Here is a 19,555-nt window from a genome sequence, read left to right as displayed (position 1 = left end):
GTAGGTTTAAGTTTCCTGTAAGATCAAGCACAGTAGCGTTCCTCAGTAAAATGGGGATGATAGTAGGAATGTTATGGCTAATATGTTCTGATATTTATCAAACACTAGACTCTTCCCTTCAAATACTAATTAAGTGCTCTTGTGCAGCCATTTCTTGTGTATATGCAAATTAAATAGAGTATTCCGATGCTAATTAAATAGCTTTGCATCACAGGTAGATAGTCAAGGTAGAGATATTAGGGAACACTAAAAGAATCAGTGCCCTATGGGCAATTTATTTGAACCAGAAGTGTCTAAAAGTAACGCATTCAAATGCAATACAATAGGAGACCCAGCTCACACAATACTACTCGATGAAACTGAAAGACATCAGCAATCTAACAGGAGACAAGTCTCTTCCCTTCTTGTCATACAAGGGGACTGTTCTTATACCAGGTTTCAATTCTGAAACTGGCAAGCAGGTCTGACCTCCGAAATCATCCTGCCCAGCAGCATCGTACTCATGGACTTCCACGCGCATCAGTGCTAGCTCTGGAGCCCGCAATGGAAACTCAAACTCTTCATTCCAATGCGGGGTCCAATCATCCAACTTTGTCTTTGTCTTCTTCATAATTGTGTCGGCCTTTACTCCAGCAATTCCAACCTGTCACCCAACTTGTTTGAATCAGAAATACAACATTCACAAATCTCGACATTATTTTCCAATGCTGTACTAGAACCTCCACAATCATCGAACCTCCGCAATCATCTCATAATAAGGAGTTAATCTAGAAAGGTACTTGGCTACCTTAACCACAGTTTAAACCACAACTAGAGAAGAGAAATACCCTTGTGTAAAAGTCAGGAGGGGAGAATGTGTCAAAATGAGTCTCACTGAATCTCTCTTTCCACCCCTGCCCCATGAAAACCTTAACCTGAAAAAAAGAGCACAAAGTGAGTATGTGCACTCAACAAAACATCAGTGAGTTTTGGTTAATTGTGATCGTTAAGCTACTACTTCTAAGATTCATCAGTTGGAGTCAATAAGGTCTTCTTTGCAGCCCTCCAGCTGAAGGCCGATGCTCAAGTCAATTGAGTTTCCTTTGCAACCCTGCATCTGAAGGCCGATGCAGTCGTGTGTAGAAGCATATAGCATGGCCATCTAGTCAACAAGGCAATTGCATATCTATCGGCCAGATTTATATATGACCCCACAACCCACTTTCCCATCTCACTGAATTTATGGATTATTTGTACCAAAATCTATGTCATCTGCCTTATGGATTGTGTACCACCCAGAGACAAAGCAAATACAAAAGATATCATCCCACATGCTACAATGAAGGACCAGGTATATACCACTAAAGATAGATGAAGCTGGACAGAATCAGTAATGGCATGGACAGAGGCTACAAGTGACATGGCAGTCTAATCAGCTGCCACATTGCAGACCGATCTACTCAAACTGAAGAACTGGTTGAGCCAGCTAGACAAACCAGCTACCTTTCACTACGTAAAGGATTCACTCTTGCACCTGACGCTTTGCAAGGGAATGATTAGGGGTCTTACATTTGGTGTCAAAGTCAACGTTAAGCTCTGGGGTAAATTATTACATCTTTGGTCATCCAGATGGTCACTTGTAGCAGTAGTCGCAGTGGTCATGAAGCAACTTAGTGCAAATGCACTAAGAGCACTTCAAGGTTATGGGCATCTTACTCCTATTTATGGTACATCCTTGGGCATCCGGATGGGCGCTAGTAGCATTGGTTATAGTGGTCATGAGGTGACTAAGAGCACCTCACGGTTAGGGCAACCAAGTCCCATTTATAGAACTCAAGGCCCTATTGTGCACATCATTGTGTAATCACCACTCTTGGACCCTTGGCTTGTAAGCTGATGCGTCCGTACACTGGGACGGTGTGGGCTGGTGGTATGGGATGCCCATTCTTGGGACATGGCTGTGACCCAATGTGCTACTAGCTCCCAAGCTTGGGAACGAGCCTATTTGGCTCCATGGCTGGGAGGTGAATCTGATGTCCAAGAAATCAGAATGTTACACATACCCATTGTACAAAGATCCATATCCCAAACAAGGGATTGCATCATAGCCTCCTAAGCCACACCCAACCAAATCTAGGCCCCGCCAAGTTGGCACTATCAAAGAGATCCAAATGAATATGGAGGTCACACCACTAGTTGCTATAGTTGTTGCAACGTGATGATCAAAAGACTTTCATGAACCATGTTCTTCATGCCCTACATATGGAGTATATCCATACACATGCCCTAGATTGCCAAATTCCACTCAATTTATCAGCAATCTCCCTTACGCTAACTAAAAGAATGTTGGCATCCTCTTACAACGGGTGGTGTTGAGATAGTGTCCAGCTCCATTTCGGACATGCCCATCTATTGCCCTAGGGCACCCCACTATTTAACACATTTGATGCACTTCCCACAATTGTCTATTCAATAAGATGGGTTGTATCCCACACATTCAGTATTAGTTAGCCTAGTTAATAGTTCTGTCAATCATTTAGTGAGCCAGTTCCTTGTACATTTCCATTCCTCCCTCCATCCTTGCGAGTTGAGCATAATTGTGTGTTCCTGCATTCAATTTTCTTATGGTATCAAAGCATGTCCTTGTTGATCTTGATCACAGTGTTTGTGGCAAAGAAGAAGAGGAGCTTGCAGCAATGGTCTGCAATCGGACAAGACAAATATTAAAGAAGAGCAAGCTTTGAGCAACAAGAAAGAGGCTAGCAGAGGCCAAAAGCAACAAACATAGGAGTCAAAGTAATCAGGATCTTGAATGAGAGGACATGTGACCTTCCGCATCCAATCTAACCTCAAGAGCAGTGAGAGCTAACACTCAAGGCAGATCGTCAGGCACCACACAAACACCGAATTTAACGCAAGTGTATGTTGAGCTAAAACATGCATTCCTTGCTGATTAGCATCTCAAACAGCCCCAAAACACATTAAAAAATGCTTTTTTAGAGTAAAACCCTAAAATGGGGAGTAGTTCGAGAGAGTTCAGTGGAAACCCTAAAACGGGGAGCCGTTCGAGAGAGTTCAATGGAAACCCTAATTTTTGGGGCGCCCTTCCACATCTATAAATAGACAGGCTGCCCCCATTCAGCCTCATCCCGTCTGTGTAGGTTTCTCACTCCACGTGCAGATTTCAGCCATCAGCCTCCTCCCACGTGGCTGTCCAGCCCTCGAGACTGCTGCCACTCCATCCGTGTTTGCTCCTGCTGTTGGCACCTTCATCCATGCTGACATCAGCTGCTGGCAACATCATTATCTGCTGCGATCTGATCATCCAGTCATCGCCAACCACATCAGACACTGTTTCAGCTTGCTGTTTACAGCAGACTGTGCACAGTTTCCAGCCTCCGATCGGCAGTACACTGCTACGTTTACCAGTTTCCAGCCTCCAAACTGCTACGTTTTGGTGACCAGCCTTCTGCCATTCACTATTCAACACTCCTGCACTCTGACTGGTGGTCATAGACTTGGGATCCATCTCCGGTGGACATCACACTCCAACATTGCTTTGCCCTTGAGCACACTGTACACTCTTACATTCAATTACAGCATTCATTCACTTCAAAGTTGTGTTCTCTCTCTCCCTTCTTCTGTTTGTGTTTCAGTTTCTGTGTTTGAGTTTTAAGTTTTGTGTTTAGGGTTTGAGTTTTGCCCTCTGAGTCTATGTCTGTCTCTTTGTGTTTCTGTCGTGGTCGTACACTTTGTGTGTCCTCAGTGCAAACCCTAGCAGTTTTCTTCACAATGTAGGGCCCCCTCAATCAACATAGCACATTGTGACAAGTGGCAAAATCAAACATAGGTGCATAGGAGTGAAAGCGAACATGGCGAATGTAGGTCAATGGCAACAACAGGTGACAACTCGCATCTTCAAAAGCAGCATCATGACATCTCCAGCTTACGACAAAGAGCCCAAGCCATCCCCTCACAGTCACACCTACGTAGCAACACAGGTAGCAATCCCTTACATGGCAGCAATCCTGGCAATCTGTGGCACGAGTGATTGCAATTAGAAACACAAATATTTCACCTAAAACATTGGATTGCTTACAAAAACAGACCAACTTCTTACCGTTACCTACAAAGACAAATTTATCTTGATAAGACAAGTAAGATTTTGGTTCTTTGATATGGTGATTGTTGACCAGCAGTAGCTTATGTTCTGTTTCATGACTTTTTGAAGCATTTGTCTAAAGTTTGACAGCTTCTTTTAGAGCAGCCATTTAATGCAGCAAAAGTTAATTGCCTAGGAGATTTGGAGTAGCAACAGAGCACTACAAGTTTGACTCTTTTCCAGCTTGTATCATTATAGGCAACCATGCTTTGGCCATGTGATAACCCATTGCACAGGTCCCAAATATGGGGCTCTTGAGAACCAGTGATTGATGCTAGAAGTGGGCACATGTAGAGGTGGAAGATTTGTGGTAGAAGAGGTGCGGGAAAGGTACAATACAGTACAGTGAAATATGGTACTAAATGGCATCTTAAGATTTGATAAGGTATAGTATAATGTAAGTTGATTTTTTAAAACTACAAATGATAGATCACATGTTTAAAGCCAAAATAGTAATGTCATAGGCCCTAGCAACCCGGATGCACAGCATGCACTACAACTTGTAAGTTACATCATACATGGATAGATCACAAGACCAAATACAAAAAAGAGAGGGGTCTTGAATAATAGATCACATGTTCAAAGCCAAAATAGCAATGTGATAGGCCCTAGCAATTGCATGCACAGCATGCACTACAACTTGTAAGTTACATCATACATGGATAGATCACAAGACCAAATACAAAAAAGAGAGAGGTCTTGAATGAAGTATCATCATCATCATCATCATCATCGAGACCATCTGCATCGAAGTACCCATTAAGAGAGTCTAAAGATCACTCCTCAAGATCAAATGTTGAGACACTCTCATATTGATTCTTACCATTATCATCAAAAGATGGCTCCCTAGGCAATGATTGTCTAGCCAAGGGGAAAATGCCATCATGAGGCACGGGATTGGAGCTATTACAGCAGTGCCTCACATATGTCTGCAAACCACTCAAACCACCCCTCATCGATGTGGAAGGACATCAAATAACCAAGCCCCTATTGCTATCTACCTAAACTCCTCATCCACAAGCACCCTGATTGCGCGAGACTACACGAGAGTCACAAGTGTCAGCTACCATTAGCTCTCTATAGAGCTCCACAAAGTTCAACTCCTGATCATCAATGTCCTAATTCAGACACAAGATTGTCCCTTGTCAACTTGAAGACATCAACATTCACCTACACAATGCAAATAAAAATTGTAAATCCCAACTTGTAAAGCATGAAATTGAAAACAATAAGTTGATGTATCCTTTATGGTTAAGTATTTATCTACTTCGGACTACCCATGCTAAGCGTGGCCCTTATCATGCGCAAGTTAGTGCAGCAATAGACTAGCCACTCTAACTACCGTGTGCTAAGTCGATTGTGCATCTTCATGTGTGTGAGAGAATAGGCACTCTAATTTCTCCCACATACACTGGAAGAGCAACTCATGGCCAAGGGTTGAAGAGTCTACAGTAGGTAGCCAAAATCCTACCACCAAAGGAGAGGCTTCACAAGTAAATCTCTCCTCCAACAAGTGGGAGAAGCAAATGCCATATACCTTTCCAATCTGCGTACACACAAGCTCCTCTAGCATTGCATTGCGGGCATCCACGGGCACCACACAAGTCAAGTATGCAAGCTGGTCTAATCAAAGCTCTCTATCATCCATGATAGCCGACGGCTTGTAGATCGAATGCACCAAAGTTGCAAATCCTAGATGGACTTATGCATCCATCTCCATCTCCTCTCTACTATGTCAACAAGGTATGCACATTGTGTCTCTATAATCATTGTGCAAGCCTACATCTCCACTAATGCTGCTCTAAAGAAGTGAGCAAGAAGGCCCATGGTGGACCCCTCACAATCACTCATATGCAAGTCACCACAATCACAATAGCCCAGACCTTCTGTTAGAACTTTTCACTGAGACATGAGTGTTGCATGGATTTGGCCTCCTCTATCTTGTGCTCATCCTACTCATTCTATAGAGTGGACACCACTGTCAGGCCACACCTCATAAAGATGCTCCTGTGAGAGTGCGCAACGGAAGAAGAAACACGAACACAAAGGGAGAGAGAGAGAGAAAGCAGAAAATGAAGGAAGAAAATCTGCACTGACTGAAATGAATGCTGAATACAAAACTGTGGACTGATCAATCCCTGCACGCAGCCTAAAGCGTCAGTGAGGGCACCAGATCAAGCTGATGATGACGACAGCACCGAAAATGGAGGAAGATGACGGAGTTGGAGTGTGCACCTGCCAAAGAAGAAGGGAAGATGATAATACAACTGACTGCCAAGTGGGAAATGGCTATAAATAGCCAAAAAACCCAAAAACTGGCCAACCTGAAATTTGAGGCCATAAATATATCCGACCAGCATTCAATGCTGGTAAAAATGCCACGAATGCTCAGAAAAATCCCGGAAAGGGTGGACAATGTCCGGCAGGTGAGGCAGGCTGAAGAATGCAGAAACTGCCCCGGGAAATGCACATAAAATCCCGACTGGAGGAGAAAATGCACTGAAATGCAATAAACTGAGTGCTCTAAAATGAGCTACCTACTCCGTCAAAACAAGTGATAGACAAGTCAGAGCTCCTAAAGTCCTCATCTGACTCAGACTGAGGCTCACAGGCAGGAGATGACAAGGCATGACAAACATATCCTGGATGTGGCGGAAGGCCAAGGGAGAAACGGATCCTGGGGTGGCAAGAGGAATGCCAAGGTCGATGAAGTCCGTCGATAAAGATTGTCGATGAAGAAACTTCTCGCGATCTTAGGAAGCCCCCTCTAAAACAGTAGGGGCCAGGAAATTCACAGCCGCATCACCGAGATCGTCCCCCTCTGAAAGGAATGGGAGGTACGAGGGAACCACCGGAGGAGAGGGTGGGGGATGGGAAGAAACCTGTGGAAAAGAGGGTGCACAAGTGGGAACGGGTGTAGCAATAGACAGCTGCCTCGGAGGTCCCTGCATAAGAGAAGGGTAATGGAGCCTATAAAGCCCGCTCTCCTGCCAACCAGTCGCAATAACAGCCCCTGTAGAAGAATCCTCAATACAAACGGCCTGCTCGGTGAAGACAACCCGGGTACCAAGCCTAGTAAGGCCATAGACTGAGAGGAGTGGAAAGCCCAAGTCAGGAACATAAAGAGCCTAGGAAAGGGAGAGCGACACGCGGTCGGGAAATAAAGGCAAAGTGCCAACACCACAAATAGGCACCGAAACAATGTCACCAACAGTATGTCACCAACAGTGACTGAACCCTCAAAAGGACATAGATCCTGCAACAAATCACCTCGGGGAGTCATATGACTAGAAGCTCCACTATCAACCAGCCAAGGCCTCTCAGAAGATGAGGCAACCACTAAAGAAGGCTCCTCTAAGTCAACAATATGAAGGAACACTGACTCATGTTGGGTAACCGCTGGAGTAGAGGTAGAAGGCTCAGATGTTTTAGCTCCATCCTTCGCTCCTGGACGAAGGTGAGGGTACTTCTTCCAACATTTCTCCTCTCGATGTGTCCCCTTCCCACAATATGGGCATTTAGGCTTCTCCGAGTCGGAGTCAGAACCTGAAGAACTCTCCTATCTTTTAGCCTGTGACTTTCCTTTCTTTTGTGTCCCCCCTCTCGAACCTGCAACAAAAGCTTTGATCGAGGTGGATCCACTAGCTACCTCTGTGGCGCGCTCGTCATGCTCCAAGACAAGCGGGGCAAGCTCCTCCCATAGAAGCTTCTCACAGGTCCTCGATGTAAGAAGGCTGGTGTAGAAGACATCAAAACGGGGAGATGGCAGCTGAGTCAAAAGAATCATGGCCATATCCTCGAAAGAGATCATCCTATCAAGGGACGCAAGCTCATCCCTCGTGTCCTCCAACCTGTTGATATGATCCTTCATGGAAGAAGAATCATCAACAACGAGCATCCATAATTTCTTCTCGAGAGTAATCCGATGGGCAAAAGTCTTCTGATGGTACAAAGAAGCAAGCTTTGTCCACACTTCCGCTGCTTTCTGCAACCTGCGCACATGCACTAGGACAAAATCCTGTAAGCTCATAAAGAGGAAAGATCGAGCTCGTGAGTTGAGCCGATCCCATAAGGCCGCACGATCCATCGATGATCCAACGGTGAGATCCTCCACTGGACGAGAAATAGAGTGGATAACAAACTCCCAAAGATCGAACGTATCAAGGATACACTCCACCTTACACGACCAAAGCGAGTAGTTGGAATCATCAAGCCGGTCTTCTTTGGGCAAAGAAGGGAGTACGGGCACCTGTATAGAGGGTGCCATGGAAGGCATATGAAGGCCAGCAGAACGAGCCTTCTATGAAACATGGAGAGAACGGGGAATAGAGGGATTTCGGTCAAATGGGCTAGGTGACCTCCGATCATCGCGTGAACTAGCACGAAAGTCTCTCCATCTCTCAGAGGAAGGAATAGAGACCTCATCCTCTGAATCAGCAAAGAACTGGTGATAAGACATCTTCGTATATATCTGCAATCACCAAACACCAAAGAAAACTTTGCCAATGCCAAATAATGACCACCAAAGGGCCACCAACCACCGAGCGGACCACCAAACACCAATAAATGAGGTCGCCTATCACCAGAAGGTGAAAACGCAGCTAAAGATGGAGCAAACTCTGGAGTGGCAGTAGCCAAACACCAAAAACGCAGGCTGCAAAAGAGTCGTCAGCTGAAGATCAGCCGCCAGTAGTCGTAGACACCGCCTAATGAGCAAAACGCCAATAAGGAAGATGTCGCCCAGCTGTTGGGGGGGCCGCCTAGCTGAAAACACAAGCAATAAGAGGTTGTTGATGACGTGGCAGCCATTGGAGAAGGCGCCTGCAGCAAACGCAAGGATTGTGACCTCTTGGAAGGGCCACCTTGGCTGTTGGGGATGAGACGGCAGCAACAAAAGAGGGGTGTGGTGTCTCTCCAATCGATGAGGTCCTCCGTGCTCTCAGTTAGGCTCTGATACCATGTGAGAGTGCACAACGAAAGAAGAAACACGAACACAGAGGGAGAGAGAGAGAAAGCAGAAAATGAAGGAAGAAAATCTGCACTGACTGAAATGAATGCTGAATACAAAACTGTGGATTGATCAGTCCCTGCACGCAGCCCAAAGCATCAGTGAGGGCAGTAGATCAGGCTGATGATGACGGCAGCACCGAAGACGGAGGAAGATGACGGAGTCGGAGTGTGCACCTGCCCAAGAAGAAGGGAAGATGATAATACAACTGACTGCCAAGTGGGAAATGGCTATAAATAGCCAAAAAACCCCCAAAAACTGGCCGACCTGAAATTTGAGGCCATAAATATGTCCGACCAGCATTTAATGCTGGTAAAAATGCTAGGAATGCTCAGAAAATCCCGGAAAGGGTGGACAATGTCCGGCAGGTGAGGCAGGCTGAAGAATGCAGAAATTGCCCCGGGAAATGCACATAAAATCCCGACTGGAGGAGAAAATGCATTGAAATGCAATAAACTGAGTGCTCTAAAATGAGCTACCTCCTCCGTCAAAACAAGTGATAGACAAGTCAGAGCTCCTAAAGTCCTTGTCTGACTCAAACTGAGGCTCACAAGCAGGAGATGACAAGGCATGACAAACATGACTGCTAACAGCTCCAAATGCAACCACCTGAGAGCAAATCAAGTCAAAGAAAGATTATTCAATTCCCGCATACTATGCTCGTGCTACATTCCAAGCACATTCACCTTTATCGCGAAGAATGTGACAATCAATGTAGCTTTAAGCACCACCCACTTGAGCTTCCCAATGTCCTCCATGAGCAAGCCCATACAGTGACTTGCACATGGAGTCCATACCATTGTCAGAAACTCAACCTCAAGCAAGTGACCCATGTGCCAACAATTGAATGCATTGTCAGTAACTACATGCACCACATTTAAGAGGCCCACCTACATACACTACTTTTCTGTGAGAGTGAAAGAGAGAGAGAAACCTTGAAAGATTCAAGAATCAAGAGAAATAGAGGCTTGACCAAGGGAAGGCACACACACAGAGAGAAGGGGGGGGGGGGAGGGGGAGGGGGAGGGGGGGAGAGAGAGAGGCTTCATGATCATTTAATAATACAAAGCTTGAAAGCTTAAGATAGTTGCAACTTTTAAAAGACAATGTATATGTTGATGATGACTTGTCAAATGTGACAATAGATAAATGTGCCCATGATTTTTCTCCCCCTCTTATCAGTGTGAGGCCTCCTTTCCTATGGTCACTCCATCCGTCAATGAGACGTGGAGAAATCATACTTCATCCATGCAATTCAAATATGATGGAAGGCTCTATCGATCCTCTACTTCTCTTCATAAATTTTCTTAGTCCACATGTCAACTTCTCTTCATAAATTTTCTGAGTCCACATGTCATGGTAGATACAATGTATACATCAATGATGGCTTGTCAAAAGTGATAATAGTTGAATATACATGTGATTTTTCTCCCCATCTTGCCAATGTCTCCAGCCATCCAAAAGTATATGCCAAGTAGACAAGACACAAGTAGGTTGATGATGACCCATTTCCTATGGTCACTCCATCATTAATGACAATGGAGCAACCATACTTCATCCATGTGGCTTGAACAGGATCAAGGGCTCTATCAATCCTCTACTTCTCTTTATCAATTTTCTTGGTCCGCATGTCATGATAGGTGACACCGGTCCATCCTTCGCATGGACCCACATTGGCAATGCCTTTTACCGTATTTTTCTATTGCTCTTCCTTTAGGACATTAAATACGAGATTCTACTCAATAAAGATGTGTGCAATCTAAATGTCTACGAGTCTTGCCTTTCTCTAATAAAGGCAACCAACCTGTGCACATGACAGGGGGCTCAAGAGACGATGGATTACCTTTTCAGTATCACATCAGCATCTGTTCTTTAACTTTTACTAGATCCAAACGCAGATGTGGAATTAGCACCACCAGCGATGGACGCATCGATTGAAGATAAGCCTATGTTCGAGGCTTCATCGTGAGTAGCCATAAGTGGTAGTCCCAACACATCACCTCCTCCTCTTGTCGATCCCCCTCTCATCTTGGCAAGAATCTTATCTATGATGTTTGAGGAATCTCCTTGCATAGAGCAACTTGCCTCCCCCCTCCCCTACAAGTCTTCAAATGATGTTGACGAAGTGAGATCACACCAATTGTGTAATACTTCTTGCACTACATGCATGTCCAATGGTGGGAATTGGACTTCTTTGTATCCTCCAAATAGAAGGCACGCAAATTCGAGGCGTCATGTTTCTCACTCCTCCTAAAGCCGATGGAGACTTGCAAGGCTTTTTTTGTGTGTTGCTGGGTGGATGGGTTTTTTGGACCGGGTGAGAGAGAGAGAGAGTGATAGATGACGGAGAGACTCAAAACTCAAAATGATGAAAGCACGAGTATCCTTCACCTCCCAACCATGCCTAGATATGTGCTGGCCCTCAGTCCAGATTTCTTTGCCAGCCGTCAACTTCCTGAAGTCCTACTATTTCTGGACTCTCTTACTCTCTAGGCTCCCCTTAGCCCCGTTCGGGCGCCCAAAAGCCCGGACGGTCATTCTCATGCATGTTCCCCTAGATTTACCTTAATGTGGCATTAAATGTCACTTTTAATGTCACATTCCATATTTATGACCTTAATGTAACATTAAATATCACTTTTAATGTCACATTAATGTCACATTTCCTTCCCCTTAAGAATCGGTTTCGTCCTCGAAAACGATACTTGGAAGGTCTAACTGTAAATCGGGAAACCTTTTCTTTAAAGTACTTACTCGCTCCCATGTTGAGCTTTCTTCTGAACAATCTTTCCACTTAACCAAACATTCTTGATAAATAGTATTCCTCGTTCGTCTATTACGAACATTTAATATTTTTTCTGGTTCATGTGAATTAGATTGGTCATAGAATAACTCCTCAATATCATCATTTAAGATTAGATTATCCAAATCACCCAGCTTCTTCCTTAGTTTGCTTACATGAAAAACTGGATGTATTTTACTACCAGTAGGTAGTTGGAGCTTGTAAGCCAATTCTCCCACCCTTTTAAGTATTATGAAAGGACCACAATACCTTGGTGAAAGTTTTGGACAATGTCTCTTTTTCATAGTTTTAGTTTGTTCAGGCACCTTAAGATAGACCAATTCTCCTTCTTCAAAGGAGATGTCTCTTCGGTGAGGATCTGCATATGCTCTAGCTCGATTTTGAGCTTTTTTAATATTTTCTTGAGCAAATTTTAACATACTATTCATATCCTCCAAAAAATCTTTAGCCGCCTGAACCTTTTCCTTATGCAGTCCTACTGCAAAAGGAGCTCTGGGTTGAAACCCATACATTAACATAAATGGACTATATCCAGTGGAAGAGTGCTTGGCACTGTTATATGTAAACTCTGCTATCGGTAAATACTCTTCCCAATTAGTTTACCTTTTACTTACATATGCCCTAAGCATATCTTCAAGAATTTGGTTAACCCTTTCAGTTTGCCCATCTGTTTGCGGGTGATCCGCCGTACTCATGCTAAGTTTAGTATCCAATTTCCTAAATACCGCACGCCAAAAATGGCTATCAAATTTTCTATCCCGATCAGAAACTATATTTGCCGGAAGGCCATACAATCGGTATATGTTCTCTACGAACAATCTAGCCAATTCTGGTGTTTTAACATCAGTTGAAGTTGCAATAAACCTAGCCATTTTGGTTAACCTATCCACAATCACCCACACAGAGTCGTGCCCCCTCTGTGTTCTAGGTAGAGCAACAATAAAGTCCATGGAGATACTCTCCCATTTTCCCGAAGGAATTTCTAATGGATGGAGAAGTCCTCCCATTTTTAATTTTTCAGCTTTATTAACCTGGCATTTATTACATTTGACCACATAGTCAAGGACGTCCTTATTCATTCCAGGCCAATAGAACTGCCTTTTAATAAGACTATAAGTCTTATTAACTCCTGGATGTCCCGCACTAGGAGTATCATGACACTCAAAGAGTATCTGGCGCCTTATTTCTATATCTTTCGGGACACATACCCTACCCTTGTAGAGTAAATAACCATTATCAATGGTAAAATTCTTCCACTTGAATCCAGGTTGAGCAACCCCTGATGCTCCATTTCCTTGTTGAACATCCTTAGATATTCCTTCCTCAGTAGAAGCACTTTCATTTGGATCCCCATTTTTTATTGCTTCCCATATGTTGGAATATGCCGGATCAACCTGGCATTTCCCTTTTAAAGATTCAAGCAAGTTGGAAGTGAACTGAGTAAAACTCAATTCATTAATGATGGGCATTCTGCTGAGTGCATCAGCTACTATATTATACTTTCCTTTTCTATATCTTATCTCATAGTTGAACTCTTGGAGGAGTTCGGCCCATCTGGCTTTACGCCCGTGTAAATCTGGTTGATCATTAAGCCACTTAATGCTTTCATGATCCGATAAAATCAGAAGTTTGGCACCATACAAATAGTGCCTCCATTTCTTCATTGCATGTACTATTGCATACAGCTCCCTCTCATAAACAGAATAATTCTGCTTAGCACGATCTAATTTCTTGCTTTCAAAAGCAACTGGTCGACCTTCTTGTAATAAGTCCGCGCCTATTGCCTTATCACTGGCATCAGCTTCAACCACAAATGGTTTATTGGGATCCACTATTAATAGTACTGGAGCTGTAGCAATAGCTACCTTAAGTTTTTGAAAACTTTCATTTTGATCTGTTCCCCGATTAAAACTTTTCCCTTTCCCTTTAAGTTGGTATGTCATTGGAACAGCTATTTTGGCATAATCTCGAATGAATCTACGATAAAATCCAGATAAACCTAGGAAGATCTGCAGCTCTTCCAGGTTCCTTGGAGGTGGCCATTCAATAATTGCCCTTACTTTTTCTGGATCCATGTTGATTCCCTCTTTCGAGATAATATGCCCTAGATAACGTAGGAAGATCTGCAGCTCTTCCAGGTTCCTTGGAGGTGGCCATTCAATAATTGCCCTTACTTTTTCTGGATCCATGTTGATTCCCTCTTTCGAGATAATATGCCCTAGATATTTGACCTCTTGTGCAAAGAATTCACATTTAGTTTTCTTTGCATAAAGGGAATGTGTTCTTAACAGTTGAAATACTAATTGTAAGTGTTCCAAATGTTCTTCTCTTGATTTACTAAAGATCAAGATATCATCCAAGAAAACTACTACAAAATGTCCTAGATAGGGCCGTAAAACACTATTCATCAGCTTCATAAAGGTAGCTGGTGCATTAGTGAGGCCAAAAGGCATCACCAAAAAATCATAATGCCCGTATCTAGTACGAAATGCCGTCTTGGAAACATCTTGTGCCTTAATTCTTATTTGGTGATAGCCTGATCTTAAATCTATCTTTGTGAAGAATTTGGCCCCTTGCAATTGATCAAAAAGATCTTCCATTCTGGGCATAGGAAATTTATTCATCACCGTTATTTTATTTAGTGCTATATAGTCAACACAAAGTCGCATAGAACCATCTTTTTTCTTTACCAATAAAATTGGTGAAGCCCAAGGTGAATTACTAGGTTGAATAAATCCTTTATCCAGGTAATCCTTAATTTGTCTTTCAACTTCTTGATGTTGTGTTTCACTTAACCTATATGGTGGTTTTGAAATTGGGTGTGTATCCTTATTTATATCAATTGGGTGATTTATTTCACCCCTATCTGGTGGAAGGCCACTTGGTAAATCAGAAGGAAACACATCTTTAAAATCATCTAACAAACTGTTCAATTCATTATTAACATTCAATTCACAAACATAAGAAAATTGTTGTTTTATATTACAGAAAGTAAAAGTATTCTGTACAGGAAGAGACCATAGCATATATACCTCACAAACTTCCTTCTTTAGCAGCTTCTGAACTTCAGTAGAACACAGCAAAGGATTATCAGATACTTCATGTTCACCTTGAATAACAAAAGTCTTACCATCCCTTTCAAATTCCAGTGTATTATGGTGATAGCTACGTTTTAAGGATGGTTCCAATCCCCATAGCCACTCCCTCCCTAGAGCAATATCAGCTCTTTCCATGTTCATTATTTGGAAATCAAGCTTATCTTTATATCCTTGAATCTCGATTTCCAAATTGGATATCATTGTATCCCATATTTTATTGTCTTGGCCTTGCATCATATGAACAACATATTGATGCTCACTGTTTTGTTGGGGAAGTTTCAATTTTTTGACAAGTGCATAATTTATAAAATTATGTGTGGCAGAGTCATCAATCATGACTCTAACCCGTTTTCCAGCTATCAATCCATGTACTCTAAGTAAATCATGTGGCCCAAAAGTAGGCTGCCACAAAGAAGTTGACATACAACACTTATGTTGTACATCCATGTGCAAGACCTCTAAAGATTTATACTTTTCATGGCCCTTTAATTCTAAGGTCTGCACTACATGGATTTGTTTTTCTTTTCCCTTGCCCTTGTCCTTTCCTTTGTCTTCCCCCTTTTTCTTTTGAGGGCAATTCCAAGCAGCATGGTTAGGGGATAGGCAATTAAAACACAATTTTTCTTTTTTGGCCTTATCAAAGTCATCAGGACTTAACTTTGGCCTCATATATGGTTTCTTTTCAAAAGGTTGTTTTTTACCCTTGAAAAATAGCATTTTCCTTTTAAATTTGCCCACAAATTTTGAGGTTTCCAATTCCTTAGACTTGGGCTCCGTATCAGTGAGACTAGTGAGTGTACCTGAACGCGTACTATCTTCATAAATTAATGCAAATTTAATTGCCTCTTCCAGCGTCTTCGGTAAACTCCGTTTTACTTCCTTTTTGCAGGCTTTATCCAGTCCCCTAATGAATCCTCTTGTTTTTTGGAATTCATCAATTCCTTCTAGTTTGAGGATTATCTCACGATATTCCTCCAGATATGTCAGTAGGGGTCGTCCCTTTTGTCTGACATAATCCCAATCTTCCCAATTTCTTTCCATTTCATTTTCAGGAAGAAATTCTTTTAAAAAGACGGATTCAAATTGAGCCCAAGTTTCAGGTATTTTATTCGCCTCCTTTAAAGTTCGCCACCACTTATATGCTTTGGGCCCCAAAGTTAAACTGGCCTCCAGTGCTTGGAGATGTGGTGGGGTATTTTTCAATTTATGTAAATCTTCCCATTTTTGGAGGAAATTAAAGATTGTATCTTTATTCCTATCTTTTTCCTCCCCGTAAAATTGAGGTGGTTTCATATCCTTTAAAACTGGATTATCCCTCAATTTATGGTAAGTTTGGGGTTCCTTAGGATCTCGCATAGTCACATCTAAATCTTTCGATGAAGATGGGACATCCAAGGTTTCTATCTTATTTTTATCTCTTTCCAACAATAAAGTTAGTTGAGATTTTATTTCAGTAAGTGTTTGGGTTAAAAATTCCATTTGAACCCCCTGAGTTTGCACACGAGCAGTAAGATCATCGAATTGCTCTCGCGTGGCAAAAAATTCTTCCCATTGTTCTTCTTGTATATCTGGTTCATGGGGATCTACCATAGGTTGATCCCCGGAACTAGAACTTTCCATTACCCTTTCTTTCCCTTTTTCTGCCATTAATACACTGGAATTGGAAAGCAAAAATAAGAAATTTGCATACAAGTAAAGTACTTCCCTGATTTTTAATGGCAGGTTGTGGCTTCAGTCGTGTATGATATTTTTCTGTCTGTCTCACAGCAATTGTCTCACGCACAGCAATCGTGACACATTTTGCCTCCGTTGAGCACCATCAGATCACGTTTTGCCTCACGGCCAATGCAGCTGACGCCTCTTCTTTTATTGACCAGAAACGGAATCGTGTTATCTCGCGCTGGTTCTGGTTCATTGTGCAGGTGTTGACCAGAAACGAAATCCTCTTTTTGCCTTTCGCCAGTCGACGGACCAGAAACGAGTCCTTACGTCAGTCGTTTCTCCCAAAAGAAATGTCACTTACGTGACGTGGCGCTTCTCTTCTCCCCTTTTATTTTCCTTCACGGCCTGTCGATTCTCACGCGACGGGACGGGGCGCTTCTGGCTTTCGTTTTTCTTCACGACCCGTTTTCTTCACAACCCGTTTTCTTCACAATCCGTCGATTATTATCGACGTCTCTTATGACCAACGACTCCAGCGATTACGACTCCAGCGATTACTTTTCGTGACGAGTCACGTCACGTCTGGTCCATCAAACTTTCGCCTGAACAGATTGCGGGCAAATTCGTCACTGCCCTTCCGTTGAAGACCTCCAGGAATCCTCACGGCTCTGATACCAATGATAGATGACGGAGAGACTCAAAACTCAAAATGATGAAAGCACGAGTATCCTTCACCTCCCAACCACGCCTAGATATGTGCTGGCCCTCAGTCCAGATTTCTTTGCCAGCCGTCAACTTCCTGAAGTCCTACTATTTCTGGACTCTCTTACTCTCTAGGCTCCCCCTAGCCCCGTTCGGGCGCCCAAAAGCCCGGACGGTCATTCTCGTGCATGTTCCCCTAGATTTACCTTAATGTGGCATTAAATGTCACTTTTAATGTCACATTCCATATTTATGACCTTAATGTAACATTAAATATCACTTTTAATGTCACATTAATGTCACACAGAGAGAGAGAGAGAGAGAGAGAGGGGAGAAGGGGGGTTGTGGAAGATGATGCACAACTATAAAAGAGCCAAAGTGAGTTGTATCCAAGGCCAAGTGGGCTAGCAAAAAGTGTTGGCAATATTGTTAGCTCATGTGTGAGTTTGTGCATGCAAAGTGAACTAGGTACGTCCCAGATTATTTAGGATTATATCTTGCATTTTATATGCCCTTATTTTATGGTTGGCTCACCAGCATTAAATGCTAGCCGACCTGCAACCGTTTATGGCATTCTTTTGGCCTATTACTTATGTTCCTTCTCCACTCATTCATCACTTGCAGATCCAGTGCACACTTTGGTGGAGATGGAGCCGGTGCCAATGCCCATGCAACCAGTGACTCACTATTGTACGCGACTATCTCGTGTTTGGTATACAATTCCATTTCCTGAGCATTCTTCTAAGTTCTCTTCTTTGCATTGTTCTCTCTTTCTTTCTTTTTTGTCTTGTGTTTAGCAATTTATTAGTATTTATTGATGCTTCCATTGCTACATCACTTCTAACAAAAAGTGTTGTGTAAGCAAACACGCAAACAAATACGAAATCTATGCACAAAAATGCACCAATGCAACATCCAAAGGCTGCAGTGCTTTTTTACGGAACCATACTAACTAGTATGGTGCAATGCCGTACATACTAGTTTGTATGACATATAGAGACAACCATGGTAAGAGGGTGTTGAAAGACAAAATGCTATACTCTAATACCATGTCAAGAAATGGTACGGATTCCAAGGAGAAATATAGAGTGCAAGGCGAATGGGTAAGGCAAACATTGAGACAAAGAAACCCAAAAATTGTAATATGCCTGGCTAAGGAGCCCTTAGCGGTACCATTTAGTGGTCCATCAAGACAATTTTCCTAGGCAATGCACCCTGGTACTCCTTAAAATAGCATGAGGCTTATTGCCCAAGTTCTCTGGAGTCCACTTCGCAATAGAAGGTTTTGGCCCTAACCAATAACGATTGACCTGAATATGCATTCCTAATTTGGTACTTAAGGTAACCTCACAACTTGACTAGCATCAATCCTTAAGCCACTACAATCGCGAGGCAACTCAAACCAAAGCAAACCGATGCCACACTTGGTTCATAGTGAGTGAGAAATGAGAGGGAGTGATACACATCAACCCAATACCCATAGGGTATAGTCTCAACTCCACCCCCCCTAAAATGGCATTGATTACAATCTAAGACAACATGCTAGGCAATCAAGTACTCGGTCCTTTCCTAATTACCTCACCTTGAAGGAAAACCCTCAGCTTACCGAGACCCATCCGTAGGACAGATCCGTCGGGAATCTCGTCCTCCCGATTTTCTCAAGAGTTTGTTTTAGTTATCTGATTATTCTAACACATTTACGTTTGACACGCAAAGACAATTTCCTTAATTATCCATTAAACATTGATTCCTTCACGTAATTTACAATCTCAGACACAAAGATAATGCCAAACAATCCTTTGAAAGTAGTTACAAAACAATGTATTTATCATGCCTCTTCTCCAAGATGCAATGTTACCTTAGCAATCTATCCCTTAATTCAGGACTCCTGTCTAAATCTCAAGCATACGATCTACCAATCCACCCTTATCTAACATCAAAGCCTTCCAAGAAGTCCATCTTGGGCTCATAGGGATTAGGCTGATCCTCGACAAACCCAAGGGATTTATAGCCAAACCCCCCCTAGCACCCTTGTCGCCTCCTAACCTAACATCCTCCCTAGAAAGAGAACCTCTTGCATTTAGGGCCAGTCCTAACCTCCAATGCAATTAAACCACCCCTTGGTGAAGAGATCTTGCTAC

At 42.9% G+C, this 19,555-nt stretch overlaps 1 protein-coding gene across 4 annotated transcripts in view; it reads right to left on the bottom strand.

Annotated features, from left to right (window-relative positions):
* Positions 1–241: 241 nt before the first annotated feature.
* LOC148036161 (phosphoinositide phospholipase C 2-like) overlaps positions 242–19,555 on the bottom strand; it is a 50,775-nt gene continuing 31,461 nt past the window's right edge. For all 4 annotated transcript variants that reach the window (XM_087678184.1, XM_087678182.1, XM_087678181.1 and 1 more), the window contains exons 9-10: positions 828–914; positions 242–643 (exon numbers count right to left, since the gene is read on the bottom strand). In XM_087678184.1, the coding sequence (XP_087534310.1) occupies positions 347–643; positions 828–914 (384 nt within the window). In that variant the 3' untranslated portion in view covers positions 242–346. The remainder of the gene's footprint in view (positions 644–827; positions 915–19,555) is intronic.

This window comes from Lygodium microphyllum, chromosome 5, assembly GCF_053477565.2.
Source record: "Lygodium microphyllum isolate KBCC chromosome 5, Lygodium_microphyllum_v1.1.10, whole genome shotgun sequence".
In the NCBI taxonomy this organism is placed as follows: domain Eukaryota; kingdom Viridiplantae; phylum Streptophyta; class Polypodiopsida; order Schizaeales; family Lygodiaceae; genus Lygodium; species Lygodium microphyllum.
This window is presented reverse-complemented; position numbering and strand designations above follow the sequence as displayed.